Consider the following 16449-nt stretch of genomic DNA (forward strand, 5'->3'; position numbering starts at 1 on the left):
GCTGAGATAATTTAGTAATCATTGGTATGCAGTCAGCCGACATCTGACACATCTCAAACCCCTGCAGTTATGTGGGGGGAGTAGTTTTGCTTCTATGACAAAATAGGTTTGGTTCGATTCAGTAATGTTCTCTTTAAGAGTGTAGTTGCAAATAATAGTTGTGCACGAACAGTTGTGCAGAGCCGATTCCTCTCGCCCATGCTGGGGTGACTGCAAGAGCTTTGTCTACCAAAAGTCTCTCCTCAACAATTGCTGTTAGTGTGGCAGCCCTTTCCTGTAATCATTAAAGGTGAGATTTTGTTGATCCGTTCGGCACCACTGTATCCACTAATGGAAACAACCAATTCAAAGCAGAAAACCTCAACAGAAACTCATGACATCCATGCGTCTCCAAACGTCCGTAGCTAGAATCTGTAACCTGTCGACACAACAATTTCCCCATCTCTCCATTATTTTTGAGGATTGCCATTTGGGTCAGGGTTTGTCCTTTTATTTTTCTCACTGTACCTTTTTTTAAAAAAAAAAAAACGGGAAATAGTAACCACATGCAGCTGTGTCTTTGTAGAAAATATGCATGTCAGTGTGATAGCTGCAGTCATGTGCAGCTGAGATTCAGAAAGCAATTTCAGGATTATGGCTATGATGTAGTCTGATGTATTTAGTTTGTTACTTTAACCCCACTTTTCTGTGAATATAACAACCATTGCCTTGATTCCTGCATTGCAGGCAGTTGACCTAGATGTCCCTCAGGTTCCCTTCCAAAATGCCGTTCAGCAATCCTGCAGCAAAAATTAATTCTTTGTGTGTGTCTTTTTCAAAAGGGCTCTGCTCACCTGGCTCTCACTACCTGTGCCGATTCCAAGACAGACTGGTATGGATCCTTGTGTTAGAAAGAGGCTTCACTTATTGTTGTCTTAATATCAAGGTGACTATTGCTAAGCTTATCTGGTACCATTGTGGCAGAGGAGTAGCTCCCCCCCCCCCCGGCAGTCAGTAGAAGTTGCTCTAATTTTCATGGTGCGCGAACTATCTGCTAGAGTGACCCAAGGAGGGGTGAAGTTAAAAAAAGAAAACACGCTACATGTGTGGGCATTGGATTCAGACTATCTGGGGGCAGATTTTTTTCACAGGACTATCCAATCCCTTGAGGAAGATTAAGAAGAACCTTGTGACAATTTCCCTCTTCCTTCTGCAGAACCTCCGTGAAGGGTTGAGGGCCCCTTCAGAACAGCCTGGGAAGTAGCGTTGGGGGCTGTAATGTGGGTGGGAAGGAAAACTGGCCAAAAACACCCCTCTTCCTGTAGCACAGCCTTCCCAAAACTTGTGCTCCACATGTTTTGGACTACAAAATGCTGCTTGGTGCTGATGGGAGTTGCAATCCAGCACATGTGGAGGGGCCCGGCTTGGCGAAAGCTGCTTTAAGGGGAGCCTGTGGTGGGTGTCTGTGCTTCTGCTCCCAGAATGGCAAGTCTGAATCCAGCCCAAGCTGTCTGATTCATTCAGAAAGCTGCTTAGCCTTTCTGCAACTCGGAAACTGTTCTTGCTAGCAAGTTTTAGATTGAATATCGCTGTGTTGCCTTCTGACCATCTCTCTACTGCCCTGCCCCTCTGTTTCCAATGTTTAGAGGCGTGTGGTGTTGCATACATAGCTGAAAATAGCCGTATCCATGCACAGGAGGGGACATATGTACCAGCTTGGGAAAACCTAAAGTTTTGCAGAAGTGCAAAAAAAGGAGCTAACAGGAGACTCACCCCACTCCCCACCCCCAAAAACATCCCAGTTCAAGGGAAAGAATGAAGCATGTTTTTATGAGTACGACCAGCAACAAAATGTTGCAGTAAATCCCCACTCTTGCAGGATATCTTCGGGAGAAGCAAAGGCTCAGGAGCTACGGCAGTTGGATGGTGGCTTGTATGCCTCCTTCTGGGGACTCCTGCAGCTAAGCTGGTGTCAAACGTCTTGCTCTGCTTTCCTTTGGGCTACATCAGCGAGGCCGAGAGGAGGGGTCTTGTCGTCTGGGCAGCCCAGGCTTGCACCCCAGGGAGGTCGCTTCGGTGCTGCTAACGTAGCAGTTTGATTTCACCCCCGGATGCACACTCCATTGTCTCTCAAGACAGATGGATGCCAACCCAAGGCAGGGGTGGCTAACCTTTTTCCGCCCAATGGCCACCACCCTTTGGAGGGTTGCATGCCAGCTCATGCTCACATGCGTGCACTTGCAGCTGGGGCAGGTGAGTAGCCTGCACAAATGCTCAGCAGTGGGGGGGGGGGGGGGGTGGCAGAGAAGCAGCCACACATGATTGCTCACTCAATTTCAGTACACACCCCATTGCTACTATCCCAGTTTTGCCCTGAGGTAGAAAAACACACCATTCTTGCTCTCTAGTGCTGCACCTCTTTTTCCTCTTTCTCTTAAGCATCCCTATATAGTTCATAGAGTAGGAGTCTTTTGACCACACAGCACTCACCCCTTCTCTATCGTAATAATCTCTCCAAGTTGTTCATAAACTAAGCTGATCTTAATGAGCATGTGGCTTATTTAAAAGCAGATCTAAACCAGACCCATGTAGAAATCATGAATTGGCACCTTTCTATTCCAAAGTGATAAGAACTCTGCCAACTGAACTCACTGTATGCATGTGTGTGTTTTTCACCATCTTTCCACTGAGAGTACCCAAGGTGTATAAAAAGTAGAATTAGTCATAAAAACTTAACAATTGAACTAATAACAATAAACACTGATGATAATGCAGAGTTTGCAGGCTCAGAAAGCTGATATTCATGCAGATGATCTTGCTGTAAGACATTGCTTTCTGTCTCCCATTAAAGCTGAAGGGCTACATAGCGAGGGAGCCTGTAGCCCTCCAGATGTTGTGGCACTAAATTCCCACAGTTCTTGACCTTTGGATATGCTGGCTGGGCTGATGGGAGTTTTAGTATTGGGAGCGCCATGGGTTCCCCATCCCTACTCCATCCATATGTTTGTTGTGATGTCCAAATCAGGTGATTTTTGGTTAGCGCTACCCTTAAAACCATGGCTTGAAGTGGGCCTGCAAAAACTATGATTGTGATGACCATCTAAACTGAGCCAGTGTATTACTCTGTGTACTTGAATATCTAGTCAGGGTTTTTTTTTACCTTTTTTTTCTTTTTGTCTGTTTGATTTTCAGGGGTTAGAATTGCAGGAAACCTCCTGCCATACCGCTGAAGCTCACAAGGTAGATGAAATGTTTGAGACAGCCTTCGAACACGAGGAGCACAGGAAGATCCCCTCCCTCAACCATCACTTTTTAAATATTTTAACACCTTGTTGTGTTCTTCCTGTGAAGCTCTATTCAGATGCCAGGAATGTGTTGTCTGGAATTATTGACTCGCCTGACTACCGGAGGCAGTTGAAAGACGATTTTCTGAAAAACCTCTTATGGATGCTAGTCCAATACTGCTATAAGAAATCAGAAACACACAGAACACATGAAAGAACACCCAAATCCAAGCATAAGTCGCCTTCAGTGGAGCCACCTGAAGTTTTAAGCAAGGCAATAGAAAGTCCAGACTCCTGGAAAAATGATGACCACCTCAGTGTGGAATCAATAGATGAGTGGACTGACGACAGCAACCTTTTTGATGATGAACCCAGCAAAAAAGGACCCAAAATGGCATCACGAGGAAGCACACCAAGACCCTTCTTTTCTCTCCCAGGTTCAGTCGAAATACACACCACAGACACCGAACTGCCAGAGGCACCCAGTGTCAATAAACTCTACAAACCTGTTGTCCTTGGTCTTCCTGCTGTAGACACTGGGGGGAAATGGGGCTTGGTGGATTTGCCCCCTGTTAAGTTTAGCAACTCTTATTCTGAGCTGTTAAGCATTCCTGAAGAGTGGAGAACTGTACCCTTACCTGTGGCCAAACTTTATGAAATGAAGCAGAAGTTCCCGGAAGACTGGTACCATTTTGTACTTCGCCAGCTGGACTTCTTCCACTTGAAGGAAAACCCTTCAAGTTTACTCGAGGACATCATTAAAGATGCTGCTTTGAAAGACTTGTACGTCAAGTGTGCCGTGTCCTGCTACATTGCCGTGTTTGGGTTAGACGATGTTCTTCCCTCGCCCGGCCACATATTCAGAGCCTACAATGGAGGCCTCCCCTGGTCGGTCTGTTTGGACTGGCTGGTGGCAAAGCAGGAGCTGTTTCAGCTGGCCCTAAAAGTGTTCAGGTAACCGTGGCAAGAAACTGTTGAAATAAGGGTAGCAAAAGCGCAGCTAAGAAGCTCAAATCATATTTAGGACTGGCACCCTTTATCGGAAATTAAAACAAATGTCCAGACTTTAACATTCAAAATCTTTACTTGCAGAAACTTACAGATGAATTAAAACATAATATTTAAAGCCCTATGCTTCTCCAAGCACGGGCTTGCAGTCTGTTCTTCTAAGTTCCAAACAACTGTATTTTCCTCTTTCTAGACCTCAGCACTTTCAGCCTTCTGTATCTCAATTAGGCCATGCCTTACAGCTCCTATGAGAGATTTCCGCTTTTACCTTCTGTAGTTTTACCCTCTTTTTTTCCAAGTAGAGAAGAAGCACTCCAGCGTTACACTTTCCATTTTTAAGTTTGGAATAGAGTAGTTGCTTTGGAAGACTATAATCAGGCATCCGCACAACATGACCAGTTCAGCAAGGACTGGGCTTTATATACTAATAGTAACACCTTGAACTCGGCCTCATATCTGTATTGCAATTGTTTCCAAGGTATCTTATGTTTATCACTTGTTTGCCTTCCTGGCCTCCTTTGGGAGGAAGAGCAGGATGTGAATTCAATAAACAATGACTGGGGATGGGGTGATTTGCTTCTGCATTGGGTACTGGACTCCATTGCCCCCTCTCTGTGCTATTACATTGTTTTTTCTTTTATCTCCAAAAATGGGGTTTTGGGGGGAGCAGAAAAAATTGATTTGGGTTGCATTGGGCCTCCAGACTGGGCCTTAGCCACCCCTACTATAAAGTTGTGCATTCACATACAAACATACAGAGAGAGAGAGAGTAATAGTATTATGAGCCGAATCACTAATGTGCCACTGCGCACGTTCAGCATGGGTTATAGAGAATGCACATAATCTGTCCATGAAGAAACACTTGTGCACATTTCCTGGTCAGTACATACAGTCTTGAGCAAACATTAAGAATGTTCATTCCTTTACTGGGAACACCATGGACTGCATAAATCTAGACTGTGCACTGGAGATAAAAACCAAGGGCGTGTCTCTTGGGGAAATGTACAAGATTCCAGTATTCTTTGAGTGAGGCGGGACTCTGAAATCACAAGGGCATCGTTATGCTCATAATTAATCCTAGGCAAATCTAGCTGTGGCTTCAGCCACACATGAGTGTTCCCAGGGTGTCGTTATAGGCATTCTTTCTTATGTAGCTTTATAGATCTACACATTGTGCACTGGTCCTTACATGGTTTATCTTGCAGATACACAGTTAAGCTTTTGGTTGACCAAGCAAGTCTGGGACCAGTGGAAAGTTTCAAAGAGCTGCTAAGCTGTCTTGAAGAATATGAGAACGACTGGTACATTGGACTGGTGTCTGAAGAAAAGTGGCAGCAAGCTGTTTTACAAGAAAAGCCATATCTTTTTTCCTTGGGGCATGACCCTAATATGGTAAGTGGTTTTTCTATTTTTCATGCATGAATTTTGCTGCAAGGCACAATAATGTTGCTTTTTTTTTTAAAGGAGTGTTAATTAAAAACAGTTCAAAAGAACTTTTTAGACCCAATCAATGTGCTTGAATTAGATGTAGCTATTGGACAACGAATCCTTTAATTGAATCCAAAACTATGATTCGGCTGTTGTAACTGGCTTGGGGGCATGAAACAACCAATTTCTTTACTCAGTGAATAACCTTGTAAGGTATTTAATGGCCTTGGCTAGTATCCAAGGATGTTCCTCTGCTTCTGAAGGGCACTTTGACTCAGCAGATGTTTCTATCTGTGGAGTGGGTAGGGACACGCTCATTGTTAGGAACGTAGGACCATGTCATTACCGAGGAGGCAGGTTTAGTCGTTTGAGGACCATCCCTGCCTCTGGGTCTGGTCCTGACCGGAAGGATACTGAATTCAGCAGGGGAAACCCACATGACCTGAAAGTGTTGCTGTGCAATGCCAGGTCAATGATGAATAAGACCACTGCCATCCACGACCTGATTGTGGATGGAGAACTTGACCTGGCATGTGTGACAGAGACTTGGTTGGATGAAGCAGATGGGCCTGTCCTTGCCGCTGCTTGTCCACCAGGTTTCTCTTACCCACAGCAATCCAGGTCATGTGGGTGAGGTGTGTGTGTGTGTGTGTGTGTGTGTGTTGCAGTGATTTTTAGAAAGTCACTAGTTTGCACCAGGTGTCCTATTGGGAAGACCCAGTTTTCTGAGTGCATGTTCTGGAAGTTGGGCAATAGGGGCAGTACAGAATTCCTTTTGGTGTACCAACCTCCCTGCTGCACCAAGGATTCCCTGCCCGAGCTACTTCAGGTCGTGGTGGATGTGCTCCTGGAGACACCTAATTTGGTTGTCCTACCTAGGGGATTTTAACATCCATGCCAGCACGAACTTACAAGGGGCCGATTGGGACATTGTGGAAAGCATGGCCTCCATGGGGCTCTCCCTAAATAAGTTTGGCCCATCTCATAGCTGTGGACATGCCTTAGACCTGGTGTTCACCTCTATGGATGTTGGTGATCTGACACTTAAGTAAAAGCGAAACAAAAGAAGTGCCATAGTCAGATCACTTCCTGGTGCAACTCGACTTCTCCATGACCCTTCCCCTCTGCAGGGAGGTGGGACTGATTTGGATGGTCCGCCCCCGCCACTTAATGGATCCAAATGGCTTCCAGAGAGTGGTAGGGGATGTTTTATCTCATGTTGATGGCCTTTCAGCTGTTTTCCTGGTGACCCGCCAGAATGCAGAGTTAACCAGGGCTATTGACTGTCTGGCTCTGAAGCGCCCTCCGATTGCTCCATGGTTTTCCCTGGAGATGAGGGTAATGAAACAACTGTTGAGATGGCTAGAGCGCCGGTGGCAGAAAACTCATTCTGAATCGGACTGGACACGGGTTAGAGCTCAATGTTGAGCCTACCAAATGGCGACGGTGAAGAGGACCTTCTTCACTGCCTCTATTGCAACTGCAGAAAACAGCTGCAGGAGACTCTTTCAGGTGGTTCGCAATCTATCGGAACCACCTTCAATACCAGAGCCTGGCCGGGACCCCAAGATCTCCTGCAATGCTTTTGCAAAGTTTTTTGCAGATAAAGTTGCTCAGATTCGGAAGGAGGTAGACTCCACTGTGGGAGCAGGGCTGGGGCAGGAGAGTGCTGGAGTCCTGTCTAGTTATGTTATATGGGATCAATTCCAATCTGTTACCTCTGAGGATGTGGGCAGGCTGCTTGGACGAGTGAAACCAACCACCTGTCTCCTTGATCCTTGCCCATCCTGGCTAATAAAAGCGAGCCAGGAAGGGCTGGGCGATGGGGTCTGCAGGGTGGTGAATGCTTCTCTCTGTGGGGGAGCCTTCTCAGACTCGCTGAAAGAGGCAGTCATTAAACCACTTTTTTAAAAAACATCTTTAGACCTGGCCAATTATTGCCCAGTTTCAAATCTTCCATTCTTGGGCCAAGGTGATTGAGCAGGTGGTTTCCGAGCACAATTCAAAGTGTTGGTGCTGACCTTTAAAGCCCTAAACGGCCTCAAAGGCCCAGTATACCTGAAGGAGCGTCTTGACCCCCATCGTTCAGCCCGGATACTGAGATCCAGCACCGAGGGCCTTCTGGTGGTTTCCTCACTACGAGAAGTGAGGTTACAGGGAACCAGGCAGAGGGCCTTCTCAGTAGTGGCGCCTGCCCTGTGGAACACCCTCCCATCAGAAGTCAAGGAAATAAGCAACTCTCCTACTTTTAAAAGACATCTGAAGGCAGTCCTGTTTAGGGTTTAGTAATGTTTAATTGTGTTTTTAATATTCGATTGGGAGCCACCCAGAGTGGCTGGGGAAACCCAGCCAGATGGGTGGGGTATAAATAATTTATTATTATTATTATTATTATTATTATTATTATTATTAATGCTTTATATAGAGTTTGGTCTGCCTAGCTCAGTAGTGTGTACACCGACTAGAAGTGGCTCTCCAGGGTTTGACATTCCCAACACTACCTGGAGATCTTGGGAGTTGAACGAGCGGCCTTCTGCATGCAAAGCAGATGCTCTACCGTTGAGCTATGGTCCTTCACTCTGCAACCCTGTCACCATCTCCCACACTACTTTGAAGTGTCCCCCACCCTAAACTCTAGAATATTTGATTGGCCTTCCTCCCCATTCCAACGACAAGCCTCTGATGGGTCAGAATCTGCTGTCAGCAATACACAAGAGCGCTGATTTCCCACATACAGTGGACGCTCGGGTTGCGAATGTGATCCGTGTGGGAGGTACATTCGCAACCTGCATTGTTCGCAACCCGCAGTGCCACGTCTGCACACGCATGGGTTGCGATTCTGCGCATGCGCAAAGTGCAATTTCGTGTTTTTGCGCAAGCGCCAAAACCCAGAAGTAACGCAGTGCGCAACCCAAAGCATCTGTAATCTGAGGTATAACTGTATGTGCCTTGTCTTTCAGGGAGTTTATACCAGCAGAGTCCTCACCCTTCAGGAATTCCTAGTGCCAGTGGGGAAACTGAACAGCGAAGCTGTTAGAGGGCAGTGGGCAAACCTTTCTTGGGAGCTGCTCTATGCCACCAACGACGACGAGGAACGCTACAGTATCCAAGCTCATCCTGTCCTCTTGAGGAACCTGACCATACAAGCAGCAGATCCTCCCCTGGGCTACCCAGTTTATTCCTGCGAACCTCTCCATGTACCTTTGCTCTAGAACTTGACCCTTGGCCCTTTGGTTTCCTAAAGAAAAACTGCATTAATTTTCTTGACTCTTGCAGCAAGGAAAACTTAAGTTGCCAAAGATGTCGGTGGCAGCAGAAGAGGCCGTTTTTTTTGGCAGGAATATTATGAACGTGTCTCTTTCAGCCCCAGTGATGTCTGAACCTCTGATCCTTGTTGGGCTGATGGAGGGAGATGCTGGGAGAAGACTTAAAAGCAGGCAGTAAGCTCATTGATGTATTCTGCGAGGTTGTTGTTTTTTTAAATGAAAAATCAGTAGCTTGACAGGTGACTTGCATTAGAAGGCAGGTCACAGCTTACGTACTTTGAAACCACAGGTTAGTACAAAAATGTACATAGGATGAAAGCTTTCTCCCCGATTTTGAAAGACCACACTTGGATTTTATCACTTGTTTATATTGTATAGCTTTATTTGCATTGTCAAAGCAATACTTGAAGAAACACTCAATAATACATCTGTTCAGCCTGCAGCGAGTTCTTTTCAAATATAGCAAGTCGGATACTCTTACTTTGGTGCAAACAGTCTCATGGTGCAATAAGCCTGGCAAGTGGAAAAGCTTGCTCTGCTAATGTGCCCATCTCTAGATAACACTGAAATCATTGGGACCAAAATTCCTATAAGCAAGGAGAGGTTTGAAACCCAAGCTTTTACCTGTACCCTGCAAGGTGAAAAAACAAATCTCATGTAATATTTCCTGCCTCAAGAGTGCTTTAGAATGACTGCTGTAGAACATGGAAATGAACATCTGGATTTCTGGGGGGTAGAAAAGGCTTTCCGACCTCGTTTTGCTTCGTTTTAGCATTAGTTTGAATTGTCCTTTAACTTTCAGTATCTTCCCATCCTGCTCTTCCACTTACATTTTGGCATGAGACTTACTAGGTGTCCCATTTAAGCCAAAGCACAACGGAGGCTTCAAAGGCAACCCAGACCACCCGCCCCCTTTCATGCAATCTCTCTCCTCCCCCTTCCTTCCTGCACACCCACAGAAAGGAGCTCTGAAATTTCTGCTTCTAATTAACAGCAGCTTGCCGCGTTGTTTGAACGGCTAGCCTTGATGGTGAAAAGCAGAAAGGAGCCAGCTTCAATGCGTAAGCTTGTGAACCTTTGTTTTTGCTAACTATAATCAAGTTTTTACTAACTATAATCAAGCCATGTTTAAGGTTCATTTGAATTAATCTTTTTAATTTGAAGCAGCTTTGGATCTCGTCGCCACACGGGAGAAAGCCAGGCTAAAAGTCAACATGAGATCTAACTGCTGCCAAAGTACTTTTCTTTATAAATGTAAATATAGCAAAAACCACTTTTAAGAACACAGCACTGCCTTAGTAGCATTCAGTAAGAGAATGGAGGTGGTAGATAAAAGCTTGGTCCTTTTTGTGTACCTGCAGATCCCACTATCCAAATGTTTGTTATGCAAAAAATCATCTAAAAACAAGGAATTAGTACCCAAACCTCATTACAGTGGTGCCTCGCAAGACGAAAATAATCCGTTCCGCGATTCTCTTCGTCTAGCAGTTTTTTCGTCTTGCAAAGCAAGCCCATTGACGGATTAGCGCTATTAGCGGCTTTTAGCGGCTTATCGGCTTAGCGGATCAGCTGATAAGCGGCTTAGCGACTTAGAAAAGGGGGGGGGAGGAAGAAAACCCCGCAGAAACTCACAAGACATTTTCGTCTTGCGAAGCAAGCCCATAGGGAAATTCGTTTTGCGAAGCGCCTCCAAAACGGAAAACCCTTTCGTCTAGCGGGTTTTCCGTCTTGCGAGGCATTCGTCTTGCGGGGCATCACTGTATACATACTGCAGATTCAGATATCCAAACAGCCAGACCTGTTTAAACAAATAAGCAGCCTTAAACGAGCCTCACTTATTTGTGTTTTGCTGGTAGATAGCAGCCATTTCACCAGAACAAGGCAGGAAGGGGGATTGGACAACTATAGAGAGCTTTCCCACCCCCCCTTCCTTGTTTGACCTTCGCAAGCTTTCAGAGGGTTTTCCAGTGTCCCTGCCCCCTCCAATCATTTTGAGGTGAAAATTCCATGGTCAGGAACACATTAGAAATTTCCCCAATGGAAATGGCTGACTTTATGCAAGCGCTCGCCTAACAAACGTTTTCCTGAGAGTGCATTGTTTGGAGAGAGACACCTGCATATATTAACATTCTTTTTCGTATCCTGAGGTCTTGAAATGAAGCAAGATGCAAAAACAGTAAATGAGTCACTGAAGACATTAAGGCAGGGCCTGAGAAGACACTGGGATGGGGTGTAGATTTGAATGGTCCCCCTAGCATACAGCAGAAGATAGCACCATGAAAGGCCAGGTAGTAAAGGTTTTTGGTGGCTAACCACACTACAGTATCAACAAGCGTTATAAAATCATTTTTTATTCAAGAGACTATAGTGGAACAGGTATGGGTTACGTATTATGTCATTCGTTATCCTCAAAAAAGAATGTGTACTTAAAGCAGGGGTTCTTCCTCCTCCTTATGCTGGTATTGGTGAAAAGCAGAACGTAATGCTCCTTTAAGAAGATTTTTTGTAGTAAGAAATATCAGCGTCCTGCAATGAACAAAAAGCACAACTTAGTCCAGACTGCTCTTAATTTCATTTATACTTAAGTATACCCGAAGGAGAGGCCCTGTATACCTGAAGAAGCATCTCCACCCCCATTGTTCAGCGCGGACACTGAGGTCCACTTCCGAGGGCTTCTGGTGGTTCCCTGACTGCAAGAAGTGAGGTTACAGGGAACCAGACAGAGGGCCTTCTCAGCAGTGGCGCTCACCCTGTGGAATACCCTCCCATCAGATGCCAAGCAGATAAATATACAGCTTTTATAAGCTGGTCTCTGATCGTAATAAATTATCTATCTACAGCTTTTAGAAGACACCTGAAGACAGCCCTGCATAGGGAAGTTTTTAATGTTTGATTAAATATTTAAAATGTTATTATGCTTTTATATTTGTTGGAAGCCGCCCAGAGTGCCTGGGGCAACCCAGCCAGTTGGGTGGGTTACAGAGAACAAAAACATTTTTTTAACACTCCTCAAACTGGGCTGTGTAGGAAAGAGGACCACTTTCACTGCCTAACAGCTTTAATGCATCATGGGATTAAGAGAGCATAACTTGAGGAAGGATCCAAAGAGTTGGGCCAGAGCTTTTGCCACCACCTGCCCCTCCCCTCTCCCTCCCCATACAGCTTTTGAAAATACACTCTGGGAACCTGAATGAATATTGCAAAGGCAGAGATGTGAGAGGATGCCTTTTGTTCTGATCTTGGCTTCTTCCACCTCTTCTGGCAAACAGCATGAAACCGGATCTTGCTTATTTCTCATTTTAAAACCCTCCAATAAAAACAGGCTGATCTGAACACTTTGGCCCATATAGAGGATGAACACAAGCAGCCCACAAAGTGGGTTGAGACAATGCATTGCAAGGGGGCAAATGAAGACGGGGTCATACGCCACTCAGCCTTCAAAGCTCTTCAACACACATTTTTTCTGGCTGAATAGGCTAGAGCAGAGTTTCCCAATCTTGGGTATCTCCAGCTGTTGCGGGACTACAAGTCCCATCATCCTTAGGCCAGGGATGAAGTCCCATCATCCCTAGTGGCCAGGAGTGATGGGACTTGTAGTCCAAAAACAGCAGGAGGAGACCCAAGTTTGCGAAACCCTGGGCTAGAGTGATAACGGAACATAAGAACAGCTCTTGCTTGAAGGACGTACCTCTCCTCTTTTGAAATTCTCAATTCGCTTCTTCCCTAGGCGGTTCAACAACCACCATGCCCAGGTAGGTGTGTATTGCCAGAGGTAACAGACTGCCAGGTATGGATGGTCGCTGATCCAGGCTTCCTTTATATCGTTAGCCATGCTGATCAGTGTTAGTCGCACGCAACGGCTGGTTTCCATTTTGTGAGACTGATCCCCAACGTTTGCATTTGCCTGGATGGGAAAGCAGGGGGTTAGGGAAGAGAGTAAGCTGGAGAGGGAGCATGCGATCTCCCGAGGATCACAGAGTGGTTTGCCGCATAAGATCTTTCTTTTTTAATTATTTGCCGTATTTTTTGCTCTATAAGACGCACCAGACCATAAGATGCATCTAGTTTTTGGAGGAGGAAAACAAGAAAAAAAAATATTCTGAATCCCAGAAGCCAGAACAGCAAGAGGGATCGCTGCGCAGTGAAAGCAGCGATCCCTCTTGCTGTTCTGGCTTCTGGGATAGCTGCGCGGCCTGCATTCGCTCCATAAGACGCACACACATTTCCCCTTTTTAGGAGGAAAAAAGTGAGTCTTATAGAGCAAAAAATACGGTATTTGATTTTTCAGATTGCCGTTTTACAATCACATATACAACATTAAACTTAAAAGCAAGATTCCATAGAATCTCCTGAACATCCCTCCTCCCCTTTGTGGGTCCTATTGTTAGTCATTTCCTCCTGCATCTTTTATAATAATCCAAATATTTTACATCTCCATTTTGTCCGAAATTCACCAGTAAACTGCAAGTGTTATTCCAATCCTACTAACCGTTTTAACTGTTTACAGTGGTTTTTAAGATAAATTATAATTCCTGCCCCCCTTACAGTGTAAGATCTAACTGGCCAGGCCAGATAGGTTTGCCACACCTGTGCCAGGTGTGAGCTAGGAGGCAGGTGAGCTGGATGGGAATTGGCCCATGCTGCCCCCAAGGTGGAGGCATTGATACAACCGTATCAGCATAAAAGGGACACAGTTCAATATGCCAGTCCACTTTCAGAAGGCTGTATCTGTGCTAAGAGTAGAAAATGTGGCATTTTGCCCTTGCCCATTTATGCTGCTTTTTAATCAAGCAAGAACTCGCAGTACACCCGATGAATTTATTACAGTGACCACATTTGGACAATCTTATCTTTGTCGTGTTTAATAGATGGACTGGTATGATTTTTTAAGTGTACTTTTTTGCTTTCTTTGCGTCTTAAATTGTTTTGACCTGCCCTGAGATCGCTAATGGTGAGGGGCGGAATGTAAATCTTTATAAAGCAAACAATCTCTCATCTTAGTAAGCAAAGATCTGGTTTTTATGTTCCCATCGTAAACAAAGGGGCTGTGTGCTTGCCCAGCAAGGCTTGTTCATCTTTCTAACAAAGCCTGTGTGTGTGATGTATCTTTGAAGGCAACCCCTAGGACACGGTTAAGGAATCTCTGGTGCCTTAGACATTGTTGTACTCCCAACTCCCATAATCTCTGTGTTCCCATCCCTGCCTTAGTGGGAGGGGGGGCGCAGTGTGGAGACAGTAAGAGCTGTTCGACAGTGGAATTTGCTGCCAAGGAGTGTGGTGGAGTCTCCTTCTTTGGAGGTCTTTAAGCAGAGGCTTGACAACCATATGTCAGGAGTGCTCTGATGGTGTTTCCTGCTCGGCAGGAGGTTGGACTCGATGGCCCTTGTGGTCTCTTCCAACTCTATGATTCTATGATAAAAGCCGGGGAGAGTTCTGGACAGCCGAAAGGGGTGTCAAGTATTCATGGGAAGAATTATGCTGAGTTCGGGGCAGGGGCTTATGAGGAAAGAGGCCTAGATTGTGTGACTCCGAGTTAATAGAAAAAGCTGTTCCCCTAAACTGGATCACTATCTTATGAGCAGCTTGAGTAGGCCACAAAGCTGCCTTAACAATGTCCTGGCTTATTTGAGCTGAGATATTATTGTCTGAAAAGGCTTGGTACGAACTCTTTCAGGCCTACTTATCTGGACAGTGTTCAGGCACATTAATCATAAATTCAGTCACTGCAAGCGATTGGTGCTCCGTTGCATTTTAAGAAGAAGCAGCTTTGCAGCCTGAAAGTTTCTTGCTTTTAAAAAAACAAAAGTGGATGAGAGGCCAGCCAGAGCAATTTGGATTTACGGGCTATGACTACATAAGAGTTTGGCCTTGCCAGAGGATTACAGAATAGCCAGCAAGACAAAAGAAGATCTGTGCAAGCAGCAAACCAGAGTTGCCCCTGTGAAGGCTACTGTGTTTGGCTTTTCAAAACCCACTCCTTTTTTAAAAAAACATAGATGGGACACGAAATTCAGCACCGCACAGAACACTCGACAAAAACACAAAACTCCCCCTAGCATGGAGTTGTATTTGGAGAGCATCGCATTGGCTAGCCTAAGCTTGTTCTAGACTTGCAAGTTTCCTATATGTGTAGGCACCTTTGGGGGGGAAATGTGTGGGAGCATTCGGAGACATGATTGCCCCACCCGTGTCCTGAAGTGGTACAGTCCCGGGACGGCTGTACCTTCTTTACCTGGAAGGTGTCAGACAATATACTGCGGGTCTTTTTTAAAAAAATATTTTATTTCCATTGTGCTTCCAAGGAGGATAATATGAAGCCACCTAGAGACTGGAATCCATTCACGAAGAACCATGTGTGATTTTGTTGTTGTTGTTCTGGCTTCGATTAATAAACGGTGAGTTATTAATTTATGAGGAATAACGTTTTGCGGTGCAATCCTAACCATGTCTGCTCAGAGGTTAAAAGGTAAAGGTAAAGGTACCCCTGCCCGTACGGGCCAGTCTTGACAGACTCTGGGGTTGTGCGCCCATCTCACTTAAGAGGCCAGGGGCCAGCGCTGTCTGGAGACACTTCCGGGTCACGTGGCCAGCGTGACATCGCTGCTCTGGCGAGCCAGAGCCGCACACGGAAACGCCGTTTACCTTCCCGCTGGTAAGCGGTCCCTATTTATCTACTTGCACCCGGAGGTGCTTTCGAACTGCTAGGTTGGCAGGCGCTGGGACCGAGCAGCGGGAGCGCACCCCGCCGCAGGGATTCGAACCGCCGACCTTTCGATCGGCAAGCCCTAGGCGCTGAGGCTTTAACCCACAGCGCCACCTGCGTCCCGCTCAGAGGTTAGTCCTATTCAATTCAATGAGGCTTCTAGGTTAAACTACTTAATAAACTAGCTTTATAAATATTTAGTGACAACTCTAGGTGATATCCAACTCTGCACACAGCAGATTTCTTTGATTTCATGGCCTCTTCTAATCCCAGTTAACACAGTCCTTTAATCACCTCAACCTCTCTTACCTTTGCAATATCTTCAGTGAAGACGTTTTGTATGATCTGTGACTGCACAGGCCCCGGGCAGATGTTAATTATACTTATCCCAGGATAATCAGTGAGTTCAGGTCGGAGAGAGTTGAAGAAACCCTGGGAAACAACAAGAGCCTGACAGTTAACAGTACCAGCTTTGTTCCCCCAAGCTCAAACAGAACGGAATCTCTTAGATAACCTGCACTGGGATGCACCAAGAGCCATAGCTCAGTGGCCAAGCATCTTCTGTGCATGTAGAAGGTCTCAAATTTAATCCCCAACATCTTTGGACGTAGGGCTGGGAGAAAACCCCTGTGTGAAACCTTGGAGATCCCTTGCCTGCCAGGGTGGACAGTACTAGGTTGGTATAAGTCAGCTCCCTGTGTTCCTTACAAACCACGGTTGTCTCATCTATCACGGTTTGGGGCAGGGCGGTGAAATGTTCACAGGGAAACAGTTAGGGCCA

The 16449-nt window shown here is 45.7% G+C and overlaps 2 protein-coding genes and 1 long non-coding RNA gene across 4 annotated transcripts in view; 1 reads left to right on the forward strand and 2 right to left on the reverse strand.

Moving 5' to 3' along the window:
• PCNX4 (pecanex 4) overlaps nucleotides 1–9407 on the forward strand; it is a 22453-nt gene extending 13046 nt beyond the window's left edge. Inside the window, exons 8-11 of one of the 2 annotated variants that reach the window (XM_079984741.1) lie at nucleotides 822–871; nucleotides 3172–4217; nucleotides 5477–5663; nucleotides 8660–9407. In XM_079984741.1, coding sequence (XP_079840867.1) covers nucleotides 822–871; nucleotides 3172–4217; nucleotides 5477–5663; nucleotides 8660–8911 — 1535 coding nt within the window. In that variant the 3' untranslated portion in view covers nucleotides 8912–9407. Of the gene's footprint in view, nucleotides 1–821; nucleotides 926–3171; nucleotides 4218–5476; nucleotides 5664–8659 lie in introns of both variants that reach the window. The other variant, XM_079984740.1, reaches the window with a different exon arrangement.
• Nucleotides 1–16449, reverse strand: part of LOC307208869 — a 288717-nt gene that overhangs the window by 97001 nt on the left and 175267 nt on the right. The window lies entirely within an intron of this gene.
• Nucleotides 9327–16449, reverse strand: part of DHRS7 (dehydrogenase/reductase 7) — a 22294-nt gene continuing 15171 nt past the window's right edge. Inside the window, exons 5-7 of the mRNA XM_079957694.1 lie at nucleotides 15978–16100; nucleotides 12654–12869; nucleotides 9327–11491 (exon numbers count right to left, since the gene is read on the reverse strand). Coding sequence (XP_079813820.1) covers nucleotides 11456–11491; nucleotides 12654–12869; nucleotides 15978–16100 — 375 coding nt within the window. The 3' untranslated portion in view covers nucleotides 9327–11455. The remainder of the gene's footprint in view (nucleotides 11492–12653; nucleotides 12870–15977; nucleotides 16101–16449) is intronic.

Source organism: Podarcis cretensis (genome assembly GCF_951804945.1).
Source record: "Podarcis cretensis genome assembly, chromosome: 1".
Classification (NCBI taxonomy): Eukaryota; Metazoa; Chordata; class Lepidosauria; order Squamata; family Lacertidae; genus Podarcis; species Podarcis cretensis.